Consider the following 24,770-nt stretch of genomic DNA (forward strand, 5'->3'; position numbering starts at 1 on the left):
CTCTGCCTAAAGAAGAGCTTGTTCTTTTTTTTTTTCTGTTTTCATCTCTGCTGTCCTCCTGAGACACCAATTAAGCATATCTTAGAACATTTGTTATTTGACCACAGGTCACTGATGCTCTTTATTTTACAACTATCCTCTATCCTTCATTTTGATATATGTTATTAACATATCTTCAAATTTATATTTTCTTCTGGTGTGCCTAATATGCTGTTACGACAATTCAGTGAGATTTTGATTTCAGATATTGTAATTTTTATCTTCGGAAGTTCTATTTGGTTCCTTTTTATGACTTAATGTTTTCTTTTAAGTCATATTCATACTTTGCTTTAAATACTTGTATATAGTATTGATTGGACCACTGTGATCCAGAGGGTTTTTATTGAGGATTTTTGGAAGTAGATCTTCATATGGAAGTTCCACTGAAACCTGTTCAGCATCATAGCAACATGCATCCCACCACTGACAGACAGGCGGTGACTGTGCGTGAGGGGCATTGAGGGAACTGATACCGGGTCTCTTGCACGGAAGGCAAAATTTTACCGCTGAAACAACAATGCCTCCAATCCACAAATGATTATGAGGATGGTGTAGAACTGGGCTGTGTTTTGTTCTGTTGTGCATGGAGTTGCCGTTGATTGCGGGGGGTGACTCAACAGCAGCTAACAATAACAACAATATATAGTTTTGATAGCTAGTGTCATACACTTTTCTGCTGGCTCCATCATCTCTGGCATTTCTGCATATGTTTCCATTGACTGTTTTTACTTGTTGTTGTTGTTTTCCTCCCGGTTTGGGTCACATTTTCTTGTTTCTTAATACGTTTAGCAATTTTGATTAAACACAGGAATGAAGTAGTTACTCTATTGAACATCTTGATTTTTGCTATTTTATCTTTGGAAACCGTGGTGGCGTAGTGGTTAAGTGCTACGGCTGCTAACCAAAGGGTCGGCAGTTGGAATCTGCCAGGCGCTCCTTGGAAACACTATGGGGCAGTTTTACTCTGTCCTATAGGGTCGCTATGAATCGGAATCAACTCGACGGCACTGGGTTCTTTATTTTATCTTTAGAGGTTAGACTTCCTTTAACAAGGAAATAAGAATTTGCTGATTATTTTTATCCCTTTGACTCCTGTTTTTAGGTTTGTTTTAAGGTAGGTCTAGAGTATTCTACACTCTAAAGACAGTTTAGTACTACTTCTAATTCGCGATACCACTGGGTCACCACTGAATGACTGATGATCACTGAAGTCTTTCTGCCTGGCTGGTTGGGACTCCAACATCTCCCTATGGTGTTTGAACTCTGGGAATTTCTTGACTTACAACTCCCTAAAAAAAAACCCAGTGCTGTGGTCGTTCTTTATTCTGGTCTGTAGAGTTTTACTCAATGCATGCATGGCATAGTCCTTAGCAAAACTCAAGGTGGACCCAATACAGATTCCTGGAAACATTTTTTCCTACATAACTCTCCCTTCTTTCAGGAACTCTGCCTCCACAAATTTTATCTGCATTGGTCTCACTGAACACTGATCTCCAACTCCTCAACTCCATAAGACAGCTACATTCTGTTTGCTTTCTGCCTCCTTGTGTCTTTGTTCAGAAATTACTTGTTAACAAAGAAGCCCTGGTCTCACAGTGGTGAAAGTGCTAGCCTGCTAACCTAACAATTGCTGGTTTGAACCTACCAGCCACTCCAAAGGGAGGAAACATCTGAAATATTGTGTCATATATCTTGCCCAGCTTTCTGTTTCTTTATGGCAGAAGCTTAACTCTGGTTCTTGAATTTCTTCATAACCAGAAGCAGAAGTCAACTCTTCAAAGAATTTCATTAGTCTACTTACCCGTTTGCATGTGACCTGTTATATTGCTATATTTGCTTTTAAACTCTTTTGCATGGCCTATTAGGGCTTTCATTATTCTGTACCTAGATATAGACTTTTTTTTTAATTCCACTTTGGCTTCTTGTGCGTGTATGTGTGCCCCTCAAATATAATATTTATTTATTTCACGATTTCTTTAACATTTTCAGCCACTTATCCTTTGAACATTAAAAAAAAAAAATTTTTTTTTTTTTTAGGTTTCGAAAATTTCTATATTTTCTCCATGTAGAATTCCTTTTAAGTCTCTGTTGTACCTCTTTATTCTAGCTTCCAGTCTCTTGTTCTATCATGCTTTGCTGCATTCTGATTACTCTTCTTACCCCTACCTTCTAGTTATTCAATGTCATTTCTAGATGTTCTAAAGGTCCTTATTAAAACATTTTATTGTTATTTTATCTTCTTTACAGTTTTTATATTTTCTCCACATAAAAAATTATATCATCCCTATATACATTATCTTGTTTTCAAGATCATAGTGTATGAATTCAAATATTGTTTACCTTCTGACTCTTGTTCTTGGTATATTTTCCCCTCATGTGTTGTAAAATATTTTTTCTCTATTTGGGCCTTATTTTCTGTACAAAAGATACATAGCCTGGGTTGTGGGATTTAGTGTTTCTGACAGGAATTCTAGAGACATTACTGGTTGGTCATAAGCCAATTTTCAGGCAAATGCCTTTAAAGGTGATGGAACTGTAGGGTATTTTCATTTTAAGGTCTAAATATGCAGGATTTTCATAACTCAGCCCTTTAAATTTTTCAAGGGATACTTGTTGTCTGCCTACATCCTGGCCAGAGACAGTTTTCTTTCAGTTCCCTATGTTTGTATGCAGAGTTTTTCCCAACATGCTTTTTGTTAGCTTTTTAGCCCTTTGAGATTCCAGTTTTATTCAAGAATCTGTTTTAGCTCCTTCTTTGAATGGTCCCCAGACCCCCTCTCCTTCCTTTGCATGCATTTTGTCACACCAGCCCCTTCATTATCTAGGACAGTAACAACCCCTTGGGCAGCCATGACATAAACTCACATGTTTATTACTCCAGTTTTCAGTTCACCATTTGTTTCTTGCACCTTGAGATTTCCTTTTCTCTCTTGCAAGCTCAGTTATGAATTCAAAATAATTTTTATTTTATTGTAGTCAGCATTTCTACTTACTTTCAGGAGGAAATGCTTCTATTATCATAGACCAGCATACTACCTGACATGAAATTCTACATTCTTCTCAAAAGCATAAAAAAATGAAAATTGATTCTCATATGAGTCTGAGGGTCAATATATTCAAGAAAGATCTTCTAACTGTTCCCTGTCTATAAAATTATCTATTTTAAATTAATTTTTATAAGAATATATTCTCCGTATTTTTTTATTTAGAAAAAAAAATCTTACCAAAGAAGAATATGCAAAAGTGTAAATTTTTAGTTTCTGTGTTCAGCTTGTGAATACCACTGTGTAAATTAACATGCAATAAAATTTAATTCCTGGTGTAAAACAGTGGTTTTAAACATGCCTGTATGTCAGAAACATCTTTAGAGCTCAGTGAAAATAATTTGAGATTGTGATTCAGTAAGCATGGGGTGCAGCCATGTAAAAGTGGAATTAAGCTTTAATCCTACTTCAGACAAAAACATGTCCTGAAAATATCATGGCCTGAAAAATCTTGTACACCACTCAGTCTAAAACCAAAAACCAAAACCAAACCCAGGGCCATCGAGTCGATCCCGACTCATAGTGACCCTATAGTATTGCTATAAATAACCCTGTTAGCTCTAGAATTTGGTGACAGGAAAACCGAAAGCTCTCATTCCCACCACAACATTATTTAGGTTGTGCGAACACTGGTTTTCTGTCCCACCACCCTGTGTTGTAGACTGCCCTTTGACATCATTTAGTTTCTGAAGGGTATGGAAACTTAAAATTTTTCCCTGCTGATAATTGGAAGAAAATGTCTTATTTATTTATGTTTTTACATCAGTTGACTTCAAATGGAGATTATGTACGTGTCATGAGTTCTACTTAACTTTTTTTTTTTTTTAATGTCTGGTAATATGCCATTCTAAACTTCTCTGGAATTTTTATTTACGATTTTCTATTTAATTTTTTTTTCTCAAGAATATTATAAACGCCTTGTGGTTGAATACTACATTTTAAATATTCTCTGCTTTTACCAGTGTGTCTGGTATAGCATTAGCTCATGGGACTCTATAAATGTTTAATTGATTTCATGGCTTTTATTTCCACCTGACCACCACTTTCTTAGTCTTTGATTAGTCCATTTGTTTATTTTTTTCACTGTACATTTTCCTAGAACCTTAGATATACGATCAGAGAGATGGTATTGCATGTGTGTCTCACCTGACCATTATCCTTGTGCTGGTATTTATCTACAGTGTTCCCGGTGGACCACCATAATACCATACATACACACTCATTGACTCCACTAGGCCAACACAGTAAAGGCTACCTAGTGTTAAACTTCAAATTTAATCTCGGAGGAACCACACTAATAGATTAAAAATGATTTCTCAGTGGTACCTGGTCCGTTCATGGCAGAGTAGCTGGTGTAGAACAAACCCATTGATCAATAAATACACATATACACACAATGCATAATTGGAAAAACTCTGTGTGTGTGTGTGTGTATGTACGTATGTATAGTCCCCAACTTACAGTGGGGTTCCTTTCCGATGACTCTTTCTAAGTCTGTTTTGACATAAGTCGAAAACTTTGTTTTTTTTTTTTAGGTTTCAATATTACTGCCTTTTATTATCAGTATCTTTACAAATCAGATCTTTTTTTTGTCTTTGGGGGTTGAAAACATTGTAGATATGTGTTACAGATATTTGTTAATATATGTTAATACATACATAAAAATACAGAAATCATAAAGATTTACTCAGATGATGAGGAAGAATTGGAAGACATTGGCACTGTGTCAACTGCAGTGATTTCCAATCTGAAATTATGAGATAAGCTAAAAAAATTACCAATTGACTGGATACCAAGAAAAACAAGAGATAATAGAAAAAATACATGTACATGATTCAGATATTGATATTTTCAGAAATGAATTTTAAAATGAATATAATTAATATTAACTAATGTAATAAAGGGTATCGAAAAACCCATTGCTATCATCATATTAATTGTGAAATAATTCTCTATCCTCTTAATTTTGAAAACAAAAGAGAGGCGTCACTACCATCATTTATATTTAACATTGAATTTGAATAAGAAATATAAGCTGTAAAGTTTGGAAAGAAAGAGTTAAAAGTGTCATTACTTGTAGACAGTACAATACTGTGTACTCAGAAACTCAAAAAGAATCCACATCATAGACTTATACAAGGTCAATATAACTATAAAACAATATACAAAATCAAAAAAATTAGAACATGAAATGTAAAATAATATCATCAAGTTCCTGGGAATAAATCTAACAGAAGATACGCTGTTAGATTTCTACAGTGAAAACTGTAATTTTTTGGTTGTTTTAAGTGAAAGTTTACAAATCAAGTCAGTTTCTCATACAAAAACTTATACACACCTTGCTAAGTCCCCCAGCTGCTCTCCCCCTAATGAGACAACATACTCCTCCTCTCCACCCTGTATACCCTATGTCCACTCAACCAGCTCCTGTCCCCCTCTGCCTTCTCATCTCTCCTCCAAGCAGGAGCTGCCCACACAGTCTCATGTGTCTACTTGAGCCAAGAAGCCATGCCTCACCAGTATCACTTTGTGTCCTATAGTTCAGTCCAAATCCTGTCCAAAGAGTTGGCTTCAGAAATGGTTCCAGTCTTGGGCTAACAGGGGGTCCAGGGGCCATGACCTCTGGGGTCCCTCCAGTCTCAGGCCATTACGTCTGGTCTTTTTACAAGAATTTGAGGTCTGTATTCCACTGGAAAACTATAAAATTTTGATGAAATGTTATAAAGGACCTAAATTAATAGACAGCTAGGATATGTTTGGAAACCCTGGTGGTGTAGTGGTTAAGAGATATGGCTGCTAACCCAAAGGTCAGCAGTGTGATTCCACCAGCTACTCCTTGGAAACTCTATGGGGCAGTTCTACTCTGTCCTATAGGGTCACTACGAGTCGGAATTGACTCAACGGCAGTGGGTTTGGGTTGTTTTTTTTAGGATATGTTCTTAGATTAGAAGGCTCAATATTTTAAGTTGTAAATTTTTCCCAAATTTATTTATAGATTCATCACAACCCCAGCCAAAACCTGAGTAGGTTATTTTTTTAATTGAAATTGCTAAGTTGAATCTAAAATAATACATAAATGCAAAGAACTTGGAAGAGCCATATAAATCTTAAAGAAAATTTATATTACTAGATTCCAAAACTCACTAGTAAACTACAATAATTAAGAGAATTTCATCTGGGCACAGAGATAGATATATGGAGATTCTTGAAACTAACCCATATATATATGTTAACTTAATTTATGACATAGGTGCCAGTGTAATTCAGTGGGTAAAGGATAATCTTTTTAAAAAAACAGTGCAGAATTGGTCAGATTTCTGTATTAAAAAAAAATGCTTGACCCTTAATCCCATCAGATGGAAAAATTAATTCAAATTCATAATACGGCTAAATGTGAAAGAGAAAAGTGTGAATAAAAAAAAATAATGATGGGGAAATATCCTCATAGCCTTTGACTAAGCAAATATTTCCTTCACAGGATGTGAAAAGCACTAACCATAAAGGCAAAGATTGATAAATTGGACTTCATTAAAATAACATTGATATGGACGAATAAATGAGTAAAAAAGCACGCCACAAACTGTAAGAAGGTATTTGCAACGCATGTATCCAAAAAGGCCTTGAATCTAGAAAAGCTAAATAACTTACATTTGAATTAAAAAAAAAAAAAAAAAAGACTTAAAAAAGCGCTTCCCTAAAAGAGGATATCCAAATGGCAAAAAGCGCCTCAACATCGTCTGTCACTGTTATTATTATTGTGTGCCATGGAGTCAAGCTGACTCATAATGCCCCCATAGGACATTCCTGGCTGAAATCCCTGACTCATAATGACCCTATAGGACATTCCTGGCTGAAATCTTTACTGGAGCAGATGCCAGGTCTTTTCTTCCACAGAGCAACTGGTGGGTTCGAACCACTGACCTTTCAGTTAGTAACCGAGTTCTTAAATATTGCACCACCAAGGTACCTTTCATTAGTCATTAGGAAAATACAAATAAAAACGTCAGTGGGGTACCATTTCCCCCCCCCCAGATGGCCACAATGATAAACACCGATGATACCAAGTGGGAAGGATGTAGAGTAAATAAAACTCTCATGCATTGCTGATGGTACAGGCAGTCCCCAGATTATGAATGAGTTCTATTCCTAAGTCTGTCTTTAAGTCTATTTAATTCATTCGTAAATCACAACAGTTCGGTACGATTCATATCTAACATCAGTTAGTCAAATGTTTTAGTATATAGAACACAGTGTACTTTTGGAAACTCTGGTGGCATAGTGGTTAAGGGTTCAGCTGCTAACCAAAAGGTCAGCAGTTTGAATCCACCAGGAGCTCCTTGGAAACCCTATGAGGCAATTCTACTCTGTCCTATAGGGTCACTATGAGTCAGAATCAACTTGAGGCAATGGGTGTTCTATGCATAAAAACATTAAAAAAAAAAAAAAAAAAACTTCCAGGTACACTAAAACATCTTTAACATAATAAAATACAGTAATAATAATAATGTTTTGATGCCATAACACCCATTTGTTATTAAGAACCATTGTATATACCTCGAATTTTTAATATAATAGGGGATTGGTTTGTAACTACAGGTTGTATGGACTTTCATAACCCAGGGACTGCCTGTATTGAAAGTCAGCGTAATCACTTTGAAAATGGGCAATATCAATTAATACTAAATAAACACCTACCTTATGGCCCAGTAATTATACATATATGTATATAAAACCCATTGCCATTGAGTTGATTCCGACTCATAGCAACCCTATAGGACAGAGTATAACTGCCCCATAAAGTTTCCAAGGAGCAGCTGGTGGATTCGAGCTGCCAACCTTTTGGTTGACATCCGAACTCTTAACCAATGTGCCACCAGGGCTCCGTATATGTGTATTTAAATAATCATATATGACTGTGAGTGAACAAACTGCTGCTACATGGAACCAGACAGATGGATTTTATAACTATTAAAAAAAAAAACATGGCCGTTGAGTCGATTCTGACTCATAGTGGCTCCATCACGTGCCCTCCCGATCAGTTACCATCCCCCCCTCCAGAAGTAGCCACTGTTTGACTTCTATCATAATAGTTAAGTTTTGCTTGTCTTTGAACTTTATATAAATGACATTTTACAATGTGTACTCTGTTACGTCAGGCTACATTGTTGAGTAAAAGAAGCCAGACATAAGGGTACACATTGTAAGATTTTGTTTTATATAAAGTTCAAAGACAAGCAAAACTTACCTACCATGATAGAAGTCAAAATAGTGGTTACTTCTGGAAGGGGGGATGGTAACTGATTGGGAGGGCACATGATGGAGCATTTGGGGTTCTGGAAAATTCCTACATCATCTTCTGAGCAGTAGTCACACAGGTGTGAGTGTGTGTGTGTGAAATTTAAAATAAAAACTAACAGCTAACATTTTAAGTGTTTACTATATGCTCATTTAATCCTCTCAGCAATACTATGAAGTAAGTAAAATTATTATCCTTACTTTACAGATAAGATTTAGAAAGGAATAAGTCATCGAACAATCTCCAAGTATTGAGACAATCCTGTGATTTGACTAGAAACCCTGGGCATAGTGGTTAAGAGCTACAGCTGCTAATCAAAAGGTCAACAGTTCAAATCCACCAGGCGCTCCTTGGAAATCCTATGGGGCAGTTCTACTCTGTCCTGTTGAGTCGCTGTGAGTCGGAATTGACTCGACGGCAATGGGCTTGACTTGGGCTATGAGTTGACTATATGCTGCCTGACTCCAAAGTCCATACGTTTAATTCCTAGACTATCTTATCACACTGTTTCTTTCATTTAGTTAGCTAGCAGAGAGCAATGGTTCCATAGAAATGGCCAAGACAGTTGTTGGTTGTGGGCACTGAGAACGTTCTAGAGCATGGCGTATTGTCAAAAAAAAAGTAGGGTTAAGAGGGCCTGTAGCATGGGGATCTGGAATGAGCACACACACCCTAAAAGTACCGGCCTCTGGGTTAAGAGTTAGTAATAGAAACAGGCTGCTGTTCAAACGTTTAGGGGTTTGACTCATTCCATCCTAAATAGTTACAAACGTTTCCCACCAGACTCTGAACCCCTTGAATGCAAAGACTGGGTCTCATTTCCGTAATCCTACACGGTGGAGTCCCTGGGTGGTGCAAATGGTTAACACCCTCTCTGCTAACTGAAAGTTTGGGGTTTTGAGTCCACCTAGACATGCTTAGGAAGAAAGGCTGGTGATCTACTTCCAAAAGATTAGCCACTAAACCCTGAGGAGCACCGTTCTGACACACGTGGGGTCATTCTGAGTCGGGACAGGCTCGACAGTAAGTGGTTATACATGATACAGGACACAGGCAGGCGCTCAGTGAATGTGAGTTGAATTAAAGGAAAGGGGCTGAAAGATCTTCTAAAATTACCTTGTCCTGCTTTACTTTTCTTCCCTTAAAACTAATCTTACTCTCCTCTCACACCTCTAATAGGAAAAATAGAAATTCATAGGCTCACATTTTGCTTTTCAGGTTCTGTGAGTTTTATTTATTAATAGCTGGACCAATAAGCAACATCATGATAAACAGAGAAAAGGTTGAAGTTGTCAAGGATTTCATTTTACTTGGACCCACAATCAACAGCCATGGAAGCAGCAGTCAAGAAATCAAAAGATGCATTGCATTGTGCAAATCTGCTGCAAAAGACCTCTTTAAAGGGTTGAAAAGCAAAGATGTCACCTTGAAGACTAATGTGCACCTGACCCAAGCCATGGTGTTTTCAACCACTTCCTATGGTTGTGAAAGCTGGACGATGCATAAGAAGACTGAAGAATTGATGCCTTTGAATTGTGGTGTTGGAAAGAATATTGAATATACCAAGGACTGCCAAAAGAATGAACAAATCTTTCTTGGAAGAACTACAACCAGAATGCTCCTTATAACCAAGGATGGCAAGACTACATCTTACATACTTTGGACATGTTGTCAGGAGGGATCAGTCCCTGAAGAAGGACATCATGCTTGGTAAAGTACAGAGTCAGCGAAAAAGAGGAAGACCTTCAATGAGATGGATTGACACAGTGGTTGCAACAATGGGCTCAAACATAGCAAACTTGCGAATATGGCACAGGACCGGGAAGTGTTTTGTTCCGTTGTACACAGGGCTGCTATGAGTCAGAACTGACTTGATGGCACCTAACAACAACAACAACAATAATCAAAGTGGCAAAATCTGCCAAAAATGCCTGTTGAAAATAAAATGTGGCCCAGCAGCGGATCTTTGGTACTGTATTGTCTCTGCCCTTTTATTATCTTTATTCTTCTTCAGAGCTTCTGTTTTATCTCTCCTCTGTTTTTCCCGCGCTCCTTTACTCTCTGTGCAGTTGTCTCCTTGTCTTTTCCTCCCATGTCCCCTGATCTACTCCTTTTGGAGGGCTGTCACTGGTCCAGAATGTGGAGACTGGTAGTAATGTCATTTTCTAGTGCTGAAACTGCTGGGCCACAATGGTAACACTGGCTTAAAGAGCAGGTTGGCTGTGCGATGATTAATTAGGGCAAAAAACAGGAAAAAAAAAAAAACCCCTGTTGCTGTCTAGTCAACTCTGACAGAGTAAAACTGCCCCAGAGGGTTTCCAAGCAGCGCTTGGTTGATTTGAACTGCCGACCTTTTGGTTAGCAGCCTGAGCTCTTACCCACTACACCACCAGGGTGTCCAATTAAGGAGGAGGGAGGATTTAAATGAGGATGTGACTGTCTGTCCATAAATACCTCCTTTTTTCTTAAAAGCCGAGTCACTAACCGCACATCAGCACTCATTCACTGTGGTCAAAGCAATCTATCTTTCAACAGAACATGAATTGATGCTGTACAATCTTTTCAGGACTTTCCGTGATAACGCTTATGTAATTTTTCCCAAGTACTATTACATAAATGGGAGGTGGCACTACCATTCTTCCTTATAGATAAGGACATCGGCTTACAAATACTTCAATTATCTTTTTCATCGTCATTGTGAAGTCATTAATAATGACAGCATCAGAATTGTAGGGGATTTTTGTATTAAGCCAATTTCAGGCTATACACCCTCTTAACACACAGACACATAAACAAGGTTAATTATGTAAAATTAATGAATAGAGGTAATTAACAAATAGTCTGTAATAATAACACTAAACTTTGTTAATAAGGATGCTTCGTGTGGCATTTGTTGGGATAACACACACTTTCCATTCCGTTACCCTGTGAGTCCCTAAGGTGGGCGTTTTTGTGCGAAGCAATTGCCTTTGGTCCTCAGCACTGGAAGTGGCCTTAGCAACCATGAAGCATGAGACAGTAGCTGGCGCTGTGGTTTGGCCTAAGTTTTGAACACTCAGGGATACCATTTCCATTGGATTACAGGTATCCAGGTTACATATTTTAACGTAGAACCCGTAGGGGAAAGTTAATTGTGTCTAAATTTACAAAATTAAAACAGGATCATCATGTCGAGTAGTCTTGTGCAATGAAAAGAATATGTTTTTGCTTTAGGTTTACAAAACTAGAATATATTTGAGGGCTTTGAATGCCACTTTAGAGTTTGAAGGAATGTTATGAAATGACCAAGAACAGCGAAGAGCTGGCAGTCTGAAATCCAGGCACGCTTGGAGCTAGGCAGCACAGGGTGTGCACATCTCTTAAGAGGACAGGGACAAAGCAATGAGGTCAGGAAGTTTAACCAGATGACCTCTTGATGGCCTGGCCAGGTCAGCAGTGCCCCAAAGAAGTTCACACTGAGCACATGGGCTTTAAAGGTTTCCTCAAGTGGGTAGGTTTTGTAGTATACGGTCTGGGTGTTTTAAGATAGCAGGGGGGTATATAAAGCCCTCAGCAGCTGCTTATCTATAGTTCCCCAGAACTTAACACTTAGGGATTTGTAGCAAACCCACTGCCCCGATGGAAACAAAACGTCACTCATCTGGCTCAGAACTAAACAATTAAGTGCTTAAAGTGAATGTCCCTAATAATACACCAAAGTTAGCAGTGTAGCCAACAGGAAGCGGGCACAGAAGTCTCCCAGCAGCTCTGCCTTACGTGGTGTTGGCTTCCAAATTCCTGCATTACTGAAATTCAGCTGAAAGTATACTCTTGTGTTAACAGCATCACTCATAGAGCTGCTGGGTTGTTCTTCACGGGAGTACCAACGAGCAGATTCAGGTGTTTACAACTCATATGTCATTAGGCTAAACCAATCTCTTGGGCGCTGCAAGCAGCTCTTCTGCTAACAGAAAGGTTGGAGTTTCGAGACCACACAGAGGCACCTTGTAAGAAAGGCCTGGCAATCTAGTTCTGAAAAATCAGCCATTGAAAACCCTAAGGAGCCCAGTTCTACCCTGACACACTTGGGGTCACCATGAGTCGGAACCAACTTGACAGCAAGTGGGTTTTTGTTTTTATTTTATTTTTTTCAATCATTATACTAGCCCCAGTAATCCTCTGATGGTAAGGAAATAGACATTTTTAGCCTAAAAGAACTGTAAGGCTTGATTTTGTTCACAATCCTGAACAAAAAGTTAACTAGTTTACATAAAATATTTTCCCAATACATTAGATTTTCTAAAGTCTTTAGAAACAGCTTAGTTTCAACTTGATATGTTATAGATAAAGACACAGGCCTGGAGAGGGGATTCGGCTCCTTAAGTGGTTGCTATTGCCGCTGGCTGCTGTGGGGTGGATTCTGACTTGGGGTGTGCAGAACAGAACAACTCCACAGGGTTCTCAAGGCTGTGACCTTTGGAAGCAGGTCTCCAGGTCTGTCTTTCAAGTTGCCTCTGGTGGTTTTGAATGAGCAGCCATTCAGTTAATAAACCAAAAAAACCAAACCCCTTGCTATCCAGTCGATTCTGGCTCATAGTGACCCTATAGGACAGAGTAGAACTGCCCCATAGAGTTTCCAAGGAGCCCCTGGTGGATTCGAACTGCCAATGATTTTGTTAGCAGCCTTAGCTCTTAACCACTATACCACCAGGGTGGTTACAATAAAAAACGGCAGCCAATAATCTGATCTCAGTGAGCACATAACATTTCTCCTGTGTCTTTCTGTGAAGAGGAAGTTAATGGTAAAATAAGCATGAACTAAGGACTTGTGAAGTTATGGGTGAACAATATCAGAGGCCAGAAACTCTGGGGGCCTTTGCCGCGAAGACAACCAGTGTCTTAGAATTTCCCTCTCGGAGCTCGGATGAGATGGAATTACACGTGGGAGTAGTGTACTGGGTAAGTGGGGGAAAGTGAGCTCCAGTTCCTGATCTTTGTAAAGAAAAGTAATAAACCTAAGGATTTTTTTTTTAATGTGAAGTGCAAATAATACATTTCACTGAAGCCATTTAAAGCCTTATCATGTCGCCTGTGGATTTTTATAATATCCTGAGGCATATATTAGCTCTTCTTTCTAGGTGAAAAAAGTTTGTACATACAGTAGAATATGAAGATATTAGAGGTTAGTTTACCTAAAGAACTAAAAAGAGCATTGAATGCAGCCAAGTCTATTCTGTGGCTTAGCATTTCCTCTGTAACGTTTTAGCAAATACCCTGGCCATTTTCCTCAGAAAAATGAATCTTGGCTGTATTTATTGATACATGAACTGATTTTAATCAGCAGTGAAGAGTTTGAGTACTTCTGAATTTTCCAGGTGGAATGACATTGCGTGCCTTCTAAAATGAAACAAGTGTTCTCCTTGCCATCTTCAAATCCAAACAAGTTTCATTTAAGGGGTTAATATCGCACAGGATTGATAAGTCACGCACTGAAGTGGGAGTGGTCCTTTGAGAAGAGAACAAGAAAGTTGGTCTTTTCAAGGCGCAGAAAAGGCGCGGAAGCAACGTTGAGAGGCTTAAGTGTCCTCACACGCCGCTCACCTAAAAAGCAAAGTATTCTGAAGCCCAATTTGCAGTCTGGCGAGCTTACAGCCTCTTAGAGATTAATAGCACGGCTGTCACAAGTGCTTCTGTGCCTACACTTCTGAGCTTCTCAAATGAAACAGACGCTTTTTTATTTAACCTGTGAGGATATTTATTTGTTTCCTTTCCCTGTTCATTGGCTTTTCATTGAATGAAGCAATTAGATCACGTTTTTTTTGTTAAGAAATGACAGGCTGTAATGGAATGTATTCCTTCCTCTTTTTTAATAATCAAGGCAAATTAATGAGAAATAGGTATTAATACACATCAAAAATGGCTTGCCTGAGTGGAATTTTACTTAGCTCTTCCACCTTTTCAAGTTGCTCACAGTGTTGCAGACTTTGAAGTAGGAGGGTCAGCTTCAACTACATGACTCTGTTACTTTGCGGGATGGTGCAGACCAGTTAACAATCCATTCTTAAGATAAATAAATAAATAAAGAAAACAAAACAGATCAATAGTAAATGTGTTTATCTTTCTGGCTCATACCTGCTTCAGTAGCAGTAACAAAATGAAAGTTACTTGTTTATTTTAAAATCCCTTCCTTACCCACAAAAAGATTGCTTGTATGTTGTCTAATTTTTTTTTTTTTTTTTTGAAAGGAATGAGGCGTCCCTGGGTGGCACAAAGGGTTAAGCACTGGACTACTAGCCAAAAGGATGATGGTTCAAATCCACCCAGGGGCACCTCTGAAGTTAGGCCTGGCGATCTTCTCCAAAAGGTGAGAGCCTTGAAAACCCTATGGAGCTGTTCTACTCTGCACTCATGGGGTCACCATGAGCTCGAGCTGACCTGACTACAACTAACAACAGCATGTGGAGTGATACTAATTGAAGGATTAAATTCTAGCTCTTCTTGTCAACTGTTGAGCGATCCGGGGGAATTTATGTTCTCTGGCTTATAAATTCTAAGCGCAGATAAGACCTCGAGCCTAATGTTCATACCACTTCACAACAGTTCTGAGAAATATAAACTTGAAAATGAAATATAAAATTTTCCCAAACCCAAAGTGCTATATATAAATGTTTAATTACGTCAGCACTGGTTAAAATGGCCAGAAGAGATGCATTAGTCTTGCTTTAGAACTTCTATTCTACCTTATTTTGCAAGAAATTCCAGATAAATAGGCATTGGGCATCAGCCTTTATTAAACATTTATACAAATAAGTTCTGTTTTTGATTCAGGGCGGAGCAGTCTAGGGCCTAGACACTTGTGGTTAAGTTTAATTTTCTGCAAGGATACTTTGCATCTCACATTGGAAAGTTCATTCTGGGAAGGCAGTATTTCTCCTTTTGAGACTAGTTCCAGCACAGTCATGTTTCTGAAGTTCTAGGTCAGTTGCTGCCATACGCCACATACTTGTTTTGCAAGGTTTTTGTCTTGTTTTGTTTTGGTTTTTAGTAATCAATTTACAGAGCACTTTGAAACTGATGCACTGCCAACATGGTAAGGTTTGATGTTTTTTCTCCAATCGCTGCTTTCAACTGCTGATTCCCTCTTTCCTGGTCTGGTCACCCGCGTTGTAATCCAGTCTAGCTTTATGTCCACGTTAGCCCTCTCCTCCTGTCTGTCTCCTAGCCCCAGCAAGGCCTCAACCTCAGGGACTAGGGGTACAGAAGGAACAAGAGCTACTATTTTCTACTAGTTCTCTTCATTCTTGTGTTTCTGCTTCTTCAGGTTTGAGGCAGGGGAAAAGGGTTAAAGAAAGGGAGCAATTATATATATATATATATATATATATACACACACACATATAATTTTAACTTATAAGTGTTATTATTGTCATCTTCTTTTGATTCTTGACTTCATCTGTGTGGTAAGTTCTTAAACGCAGGCTTTGTCATGGAGCACAGGGTGAGTTCTTCAGGAGACCACCCCACTGGGTTATTGTCTGACATGGGGATGTCCTCTGGCTCCACTCCTTCATCACTAGTCCAGTGCCACACACCCCAGTGTCCTTTGCTGCTTGGGTTATTTTACTTTGCCCAGCAGGCAGCCTTCTTTCTGTTAAGATGTTTCCAGCCTGACTTCCTTGAGGGATCTGCTTGTCCTGTGGGAATGTGATGCATACTTGCCCCCCACCCCACCCACCCCACTGGTGGGGATGCTTGTTAGCTGATTCACGGCTGCCTATACAGTCTTGTTTTTATTTTGCTCACGTACTCACAGATGGAAGATCAGTGAGTCCCCTATCGTAAATAGACATCCAATAGAATAAAATGTCCATTCTCAATCTCTGTAGTTGGTTTTCTCTAGGAGCTATCATCATTCTGGGATTGAGGCAAGTGGACTCAGTCCATACATTCTCATTCATCACTCACTTCTTCCAGGTAAACCCTCAAATACACCATCTTCTGCTGTGACTTTGGGGACTACTGGAGAGATGGTTCAGCCACCAGGCCAGCATCCTAGTGGATCCTGCAGAGGCTTACCAGGTAGGTTTTTAGAAGGCACTTGTTAGCATTTGTCGTTTCCAGCTTCAGGGCTTTAACATCAATTCCAGGAAAAAGGAAAAGTCCTCTTCAATAACTTGTTATATTTGGTATGAGAGAACAAAAAAAAATTAAGACACTTTTCTTCATGCTCCAGAAACAAACACGATTCTTTTCTGTACTAGAGTAGATTTCATTTATTATTCAATACACTAGAGAGCTTCTGAATTTTTGGTCTAGGTGGTGGTCAGGGGGCGAGAAAGCAGCTCTTCAGGGACCCAGACTGGCCTTGGTGCTGCCGTCCACTCACACTGTCCAACTTCTACCATCGTTCTTTGGCTTTGAGTAACAAGGAAGAGTCCACGATGGTAGGAAGGTTCTATGTTGAAAATTCAACTTTACAGTTGGCTGGCAGGGTGTGTAGTTCATTATCCTTCGTGGTTACAAATTCCTTCACTTCATCCAGAACAATCTTTTCCCCACTGTTGTCTAAACACTGCCACGGGTACTCCTTGCTGTATGAAGTAACAGGACACCAGGCATGCTTCTTGGCCTTCTACTCTGGGATTCTGGTTGAAGTTCCCTGGGTAAGCTAGATGGGAATGAGACTGTCTTTTATTGAGCATTCATTCAGACCCACACACCATTCTAAGTTCTCTATTTGTATTCATTCACTGAATACTACCATCATAGAACCTTTACTGGAGATATGGTTGTTTGTTATTCCTATCTTACAGATGAGGAAACTAACGCACAGAGAGGTTACTACACTTGCCCAAGGTCACACGACTTAGAAGTTATAGAGGTTGGAATGTATCCTAGGCAATCTGGCTCTAGAGCCTGCTTGCCTAACCAGTATGCATGCCATGGGAATTTGTGAACAGTGATATTGTGAAGGGACCGTATGTGTACCATAGCCTCTTTAAAAGAAAGTAAGCATTCTCTCATCCCGTCAAGTTGCTAAAAAGCAGGTTTGGACTTTACCAAAACAAGTTTTAAATATTCTTTTACTTTGTGAATTTGATATTTTTATTATTTTTGGTCCCCATCCAGTGAGTGAAAACTAAGGCACCTACTGTAATCACATTAGTGAGTAGCCCTATGTATCTACTAGTCCATGTCCCCCATGAGTGAAGATAGCAGGACCAACTATCAGGGATGCCAGGCCACATGGGCACCTGGTGGCAAAGTTGGGATAAGAAATCAGGACAGTTTTTGCTAATTGGCTATTCAAGAGTGGCTATTTGAAAACACTTAAAAAATATACTATACAATATACTTCGTATATTGTTTTTTGGGGTTTTTATAGTATAAAATAAAGTGGCTATTGGAAGCACTTTGTTGTATACCATATGTTGGGCTCTGTATTGGGACACAGAAATACACCAGACAAGCCTCCTCTCCTGGGGGAGGGGGGGCATACACGAATGAGGCAACTGCAACATAACATGGATGCTGGGTGGAGCGTGAAATAGAGCATACTCAACTTGTAGAATAGATTGGAAACCCTTCCCAGAAGCAAGGCTTGAATTGGATTTTGAAGTAGGTGTGGTCAGGCTGGACAAAGGGAAAGGGATATTCAGGAGTGCCAAGTGCAGAGACGTGGAGCGCGCTGAGACGACTGCAAGCACGCCGCAGGGAAGGGCTGTGGGTGAGGAAGTACGAAGAGGATGCTGGCGTCCAACACCTACTCTAGAAAGCCATGAAACCAAAAACCCCAGCGCCCTGCTGCAAGTCGATCCCATCTCACCGCAACCCTCCCTGAAGACAGGGTAGAACTGCACCACAGGGTTTCCGAGGCTGTAAATCTTTCCTCCGCGGAGCTGCTGGTGGGTTAGAACCACTGACCTTTTGGTTAGCAGCCAAAAGCTTCAACCACTGCACCACCAGAGCTCCAGAGAAAGCCATGAAGGGTTTTAAATAGAGAAGTAATATTGGATTTGAATTTCGGGAAGATGATTCTGTCTTTCACTAGAGGCACGGAGTCCAATTATTGTCGTCAGTTGCTGTCAGGTGGGCTCTGACCCACGGTGACTTCCGTGTAACAGGATAAACCGCTGCTCAGTCCCGCCCCGTCTTCACGATCATTGGTGTATTCAAATTCATTGATGGAGCGATTGCATCAATTCATCTCATTGAGGAATCCCAAATAAGGACTATTTAAAATAACAGGCATTATAATTCACACTTGAACGGGTAGTGACAGTAGTGATGAAAAATAGTTAATTACAAATAATTTCCAAGTTTGTTTTGAGAAGAAAAAAAAAAAAGATAATGAAGCCCCATGAAAATTAAAGTTCCATCCATCCACTGCCTGATTGGCACTGGACGCAGCATTCCTGTTAGGCACATCCTAGTTTCCTCTGGGTCCAGAAATCACTGCCTGTTTTCACACTTACACTCATCTCTGACCTTTAGGTGCCACAGAGTTGGTTCCGACCAGCAACCCTATGTACAACAGAACGAAACACTGTCCGGTCCTGCACCATAATCACAATCGTTGCTATGTTTGAGCCCATTGTTGCAACCACTGTGTCAACCCATTTCATTGAGGGTCTTGTTCTTTTTTGCTGACCCTCTACTTTACCATGCATGATGGCCGTCTCCAGGGACTGGTCTGTCCTGATATGTCCAAAGTACATGAGACTAAGTCTTGCCCCATGCATCTGTCAGTCTGTCGTACTGCGGTGGCTTGTGTGTTGCTGTGATGCTGGAAGGTATGCCACTGGTATTTCAAACACCAGGAGGGTCACCCATGGTGGCCAAGTTTCAGCTGAGCTTCCAGACTGAGACAGACTAGGAAAAAGGACTTGGCACTCTACTTCTGGAAAACTTTTCCAGGGAAAACCTTAAGAATAGCAGCGGAACACTGTCTGCCCTCTAGTGATTCTTAATCATATAATTCCCATGATGCTAGAGTGGCCAGCAAGAGCCTTCATCTTCTGGTACAAACATACCCTCCCATCTCTCCTCCTGTCTTCTTCAGGCCCCACAGAACTCCATCCCTTTGCCGAAATTGCAATGTTTGCTCACGCGTGCTGTTCCCAGTCGGAACACTTTTCTTAAAAACAAAGGCAAAACCAAAAAGCAAAAAACATCTTGCCCCTCTTCTAGCCTGACAAAATGCCACTCAGCCTTACCAACTGTCAAACCTTACCAGGAGGGACTTGTCACTCCCTCCTTTCCTTCCACAGTTCACCAGGCGGGGATGTTTAAAAGATTAAACATGCAGTGCCTGGCAGACAGTAAGGGCCCAGTAAAAGCTAGCTGTCTAGCATAATCATGTAATTCTAGTACGGTGTAATAAGGTATGCACATGATTGATTGTATCGGAAAGACCTGCTTACGTGTATGTCCCGTCCAATTATCTGTGCTTTGACAGTGTAAGAACTACCACCACGTATGAGTCTTCACGGCAGCACAGCCTTCCCCAGACGTGCCACTTCTTAAAACCCAGGAGCCTTCAAACAATTTTGACTTTCAGTTCTGTGACACAGGAGTAGTTGATCTATTAGCTGCATCTTCAAGTGATATGGTTTTGGTATTTAATAACTAAAATCACCTGAGATGGGAACTTAGCACCACTTTGTCCAGTAAGCTCTTAAATCGGGCGTCTTTTGGTTAATCCGCTTAACGTGAAGGAAAATTACAACACGGAAGTGCTCTGAAATGTTTGTGTTCACTTGCAAAATAATGTACCAACTCAGCATTTTGTTAACATTCATTTTATAAAATACCTTAAAGGAACAGATAAAGTACTTGAGGTTACATAATAACCAGAGTTGAAAAAGAATGAATAAAATATAAATTAATTGAACACATAACTATTTTGCCACATTAAACAAGTTTTTAAAATGCATTTTAAAAAACAATATACTAGTAACTGGGAAGAAAACCCTTCACTCTTTCGCTGTCTTTTTCTGGAAACTTTTCTTCGAAGCACTAAAATTCCAGGTCAATAGGCAAGGCCTGTATTGTTAAAACATACTGTAACTCACTTCCAAAGCTGTCAATTTGGGAAATTTAAAAATTTAACCAGGTTAGATAAGTCAGTGCAAATTAAAGCTTCAAGTTGAAAATCTTGGAGGAAAAATAATGTTCAAACCGTAGGAAATACTCCTGGAACTGGGAAATAAAAAATTCACATTATGAAGAAATCTTTGCAAGTGTTCTTGGTATGTGAAACACTGAGTTAACAAACGGGCCCTCCGAAGTTGCAATTAGGGCTCTATATTAAGACTATTTTCAGTGTGGGCAAGAGGAAAAGAATAGGGAGGCCACTAAGGGTCATTTGTGCAGAAGGAAGTTCAAGTTAAACACAAACACTGCTTGGTTCAATTCTAGAAATTTGGCCAGGATATGTCAGATGCAAAAGGGGAAAAAAAAAAAAAAAAGGTTATGAAGATTAACGTACTGGACTATCATTTAGGATAAGTCCTTCTATGCCAGAATGTTTTGTTGTGTGCATGGGGTAGGCGTGGGGGGCAGGCTGTTTTGTGCTCCCCATGATCTGTTTTCATTATATACAGTATTGATTTATAAAATAATCATATTACCACCAAGTGTTGAGAAACAGGAGAAACGTCTAATTCTTGGATCACAGTAAAACAAAGTCTGGATCAACATTAATCACTTTTAAAATGAAAAAAAAATTTGTTTTGGTTTATTTGCTCAAAACTTTTTTTGGGGGGGTTCCCTAAGACCTGTGCAGTGGGCGGTGGTGGGGTGTGCCATCGCAGCAATCGGGTACCCGTTATTCAGGACAGTGTTTGCTAGAAAGCTTCCCTTTTTCCATTCCACTTACACTGGAATTTTGATTAATTCCCTTTTCTAATGACAAAATTAAAGGTTGCTATTTTTTTTTTTTTTATTGAGTACAAGATGCAGAGATGCTTTGGTATAAACTGGTAAATTTTCTTTGCAAAAGGATTTTTTTTTTTTTTTTTTTAACTAGAGGTTCAAATTCCCTGTATCTTCACCGATCTTTTATATTTTTATTTTTTTTCACATATTGTTTGAACATTTTTGAAAGAGAATGTACTGCTTTGTAACATTCTTATTTAGCGTCACTCCCTCATCAATTAGCAACGTTATTACAATGAAGTGGCAACTTTTGGCTTTTAGATTGTGCCTATGGTCAACAAGACATTAAAAGGCCAAAATATACAGTGCTTTCCAATGGGACACCAGAGACTGATAAAACAAATGAAAAACCATGATGACTGACATGGCGTTCATATCGCAACAAAGAACTTTTAAAAAGTGTAAAAATCTGCATTCAAATACCTACTCACAGGAAGGACATCTAAGGCAAATTACCAACCCCCCTTCAGGCACATGAACAGCTCAGGACCCCCTGAAGAAATTCCAGTGAGAGCACAACTCTGCAGCCCTGTGACTGCTCAGGCAACATCGCGTCTCCGGAGAGCAACACCTTAAAGGGCGGCACAGGTCGCGCCCTAAAGGAATGCACCCGGTCCCTCCCCAGGTCGGCCTGGCTGTCTACACGAGTTTTCCCGAACATTAATTCTCATTGGCTCTGCTCTTTTCTCTGACCCATGCAAGATGTTTGGTCGTGTCCTTTCAAGTCCTGCAGAGAGGCTCTCTGACGTATTTTTATATCACACTGCGCGTGAAAAAGAAAGGAGTGCAGAACACCTAAACCCACAATTAGTCTGTATTCAGAAAACCTTCTATGGGTTCATGCATTTTAGACAGAAACGGTTTTGTCTCTCATTTTTCCATTAACTTCTCATTAGCAAAGAAGAAAAAAGTTGCCTGAAAATTCAGAAGCTCTAGGCTTTCTCCATTAGACTTTTGCCATGAAAATGTATATAAAGAATAACATTACACTGGAATCTGCCTGTGACAGTTTGTGCTTTAAAAACACAGTGCCTAATATAGCTGAGCATATCACAGACGCTCAATAAATATTTGTAGATTTTTTAAAATAACACGGTTTCTGAAGAACCAACCACTATTTTGCAAAAAAGGCAAAACTATTATTAGTTTCTTTCACCTGACTGGATGGACAATAAATGAGGAAATCTAGAAATTAGATATGAACTCTAATCTGATTGCAGAGAGAAAATTACTAAGACCTTTGCAAAAAACATTGCCACAGTAGCATTAGCACTTAACAGCGCATCAAAGGTTCAACATTTCCACTGCAATATGGACTGGCTCCTAAAGCTGTAAGGAACCAGAGTATAATCACTCAAATACAAAAGGGACCCTAATCCACTTCGGGAAAGGTGTGACCATAATTTAATCTGAAGAGTATTAATATACTTCAGGGAGACAGCCTTCTTGTTCAGCATGTCCCAAAGCGACGCTGGGGGAAACAGCAGGTGACCTGATTATGTAACGTCAGTACAGAATTGTCATGTGCAAGTGTATTTCTCTGCATCTACAGTTGTTGCTTTCTAATATTGTAGATCTTTGCAGAGTCGTGACACCCTGGGATGACAGAGATAAGACTACGGAGGATTAAAAGAAAGCTTACACAAAAAAGGGAAGTGCTCTCTATATTACCGTGAAGGGCCCTCAGAAAAGGCAGCTCATTGAAAAAATGCTTTATACATTCAGATTTTCCCCATCTCTTAACAGCAATGGCTTCCAAAGAAAAGACTCCGTAGTGAAGGCCACACACTTTGTTTTTGCATTAGTTTGATAAGCTGAAAATCAGAACCTTTAAAGCATCTTGTAAATGGGAGAAATGGACTTGGACCTCCAGGAGGGGCTGGGGGTGGGAGAGAATGAAACGAACACATGATTTAGCTGTTGATGTGGACAGCGAGGGAGGTGTGGGAAATGTCACAGCAGACCTGACCACTACAAAGGGCCCGTCAGGAACACAGTACAGGTATCCAAAACACAAAAACAAAAGCAAACTGCAACTTCACCAACTTGTAAACAAGGAAAAGCATTTCACAGATTCAAAGTTCGAGGGAAGTAAACGTCTTTAAATTATTTTCGTCAGTTCAACCCTGATTTAAAAGTATGGCTAGCAGAAATAAGGAAGCTGCAGCGTGGACATCCTGAGCAAGCAGCTGTCTTCCTCCGAGAACCTGCATTCTCAAGCCTCTCTCCTCAAGGTGCCAGGTGAAGAGGAGGTGCCATCCTTCCTGAATCGCATCTCACCTCTGCGCTCCACTCCACACTCCTGGAATATTCATCCATTGCTTTACATTTGGGTGTTTACAGGCTTGGCTGCTATAGATTGAGACGTGGGGAGACTGGAGGGGGGAAGGCAAATTCTCGAAGGATGCTACGAGCCACTTCGACATTATTCTGGGCTATTTCTAAGGCTCTCTTCACCTCTTCAAAGGCATACCCCTCTCCCATGAGTTTTGCAATTTTTGCATCCACATTTTCCAATGCTGCCTCAGGCCCATGGGGTTTTCTGTGGTGAATTTCTGGTGCAGTCCTGCGGGGTCGTGGTTTAGGGGGTCTGGCTGGTGCTTGTGAACCATCTGTATAGATTTTTAAAGAGAGGTATCATTGAAGCAGTGAGATAAGAAAACCATTCTAACATACTACTACTATCACATCATTACATCAAAATGCTAATATTTTTATTATCTTTTACAAAGAAGCTTCCTTCCATATTTACCTGCCATTGTGGGGTAGGTAGTATTATCCCCACTTTGAGGTAGAATATGTCGGTAGCTCCACTAAGAATATTATACCCCTTGTTTCCCAATTCCAAATTTTATCCTTCAAGCCATATGGAAAAAAAGATACATAAGATGAAAAAACAAAACCGTCTAAGAAAGGCTTTCACTTTGTTGTGCAATACAGCCCATTCTTCTCCACCATGACACTAGCTTTGGCTGACTGCTCCCCAGAAGCTCTCTCTCTGGAGGTTTTTACCTACGAAAAACTCAACTGTTACACACTCATAGACATTCATAGAAGAACAACCCCTGACAGGTTCTCTGTCCCAGCCCATGTCACAGCAAAAATGCTTTGAGAAATATGCCTTGTAGGGTCTCTTCCTCCTGTTTTTTCAAGTTAATAATATTTTGAAGTGATGACTTACTTATGCTATGAAAAAAAATAAAAATAAAAAAGACTACAGTAGATACTTCAACTTTGTTAGTTAACAGGTGGCACAGACGTAAGCTTGGTCCTCTGTTCAAACTAATTTATCCAGGTTCCAATGTACAAGTTTTACATGAGAAAAATCAAACCCACTGGAAACATTTGGAGTGGGGAATAAATAATGCATTTGGGTTCCAGATAAGTCCCCTAATCGCAATAATTTTTAAAGTAAAACAAATGACACTGGTGTCCATGAATGGACAGTAATCTGATTAAGAAAGAAGAAAATT

General features: G+C 39.6%; 1 protein-coding gene across 4 annotated transcripts in view; it reads right to left on the reverse strand.

Moving 5' to 3' along the window:
* Window positions 1–20,176: 20,176 nt before the first annotated feature.
* CBLB (Cbl proto-oncogene B) overlaps window positions 20,177–24,770 on the reverse strand; it is a 135,619-nt gene continuing 131,025 nt past the window's right edge. For all 4 annotated transcript variants that reach the window (XM_049858191.1, XM_049858189.1, XM_049858190.1 and 1 more), the window contains one exon: window positions 20,177–23,909. In XM_049858191.1, coding sequence (XP_049714148.1) covers window positions 23,650–23,909 — 260 coding nt within the window. In that variant the 3' untranslated portion in view covers window positions 20,177–23,649. The remainder of the gene's footprint in view (window positions 23,910–24,770) is intronic.

Source organism: Elephas maximus, chromosome 18 (genome assembly GCF_024166365.1).
Source record: "Elephas maximus indicus isolate mEleMax1 chromosome 18, mEleMax1 primary haplotype, whole genome shotgun sequence".
NCBI classification, from domain to species: Eukaryota; Metazoa; Chordata; class Mammalia; order Proboscidea; family Elephantidae; genus Elephas; species Elephas maximus.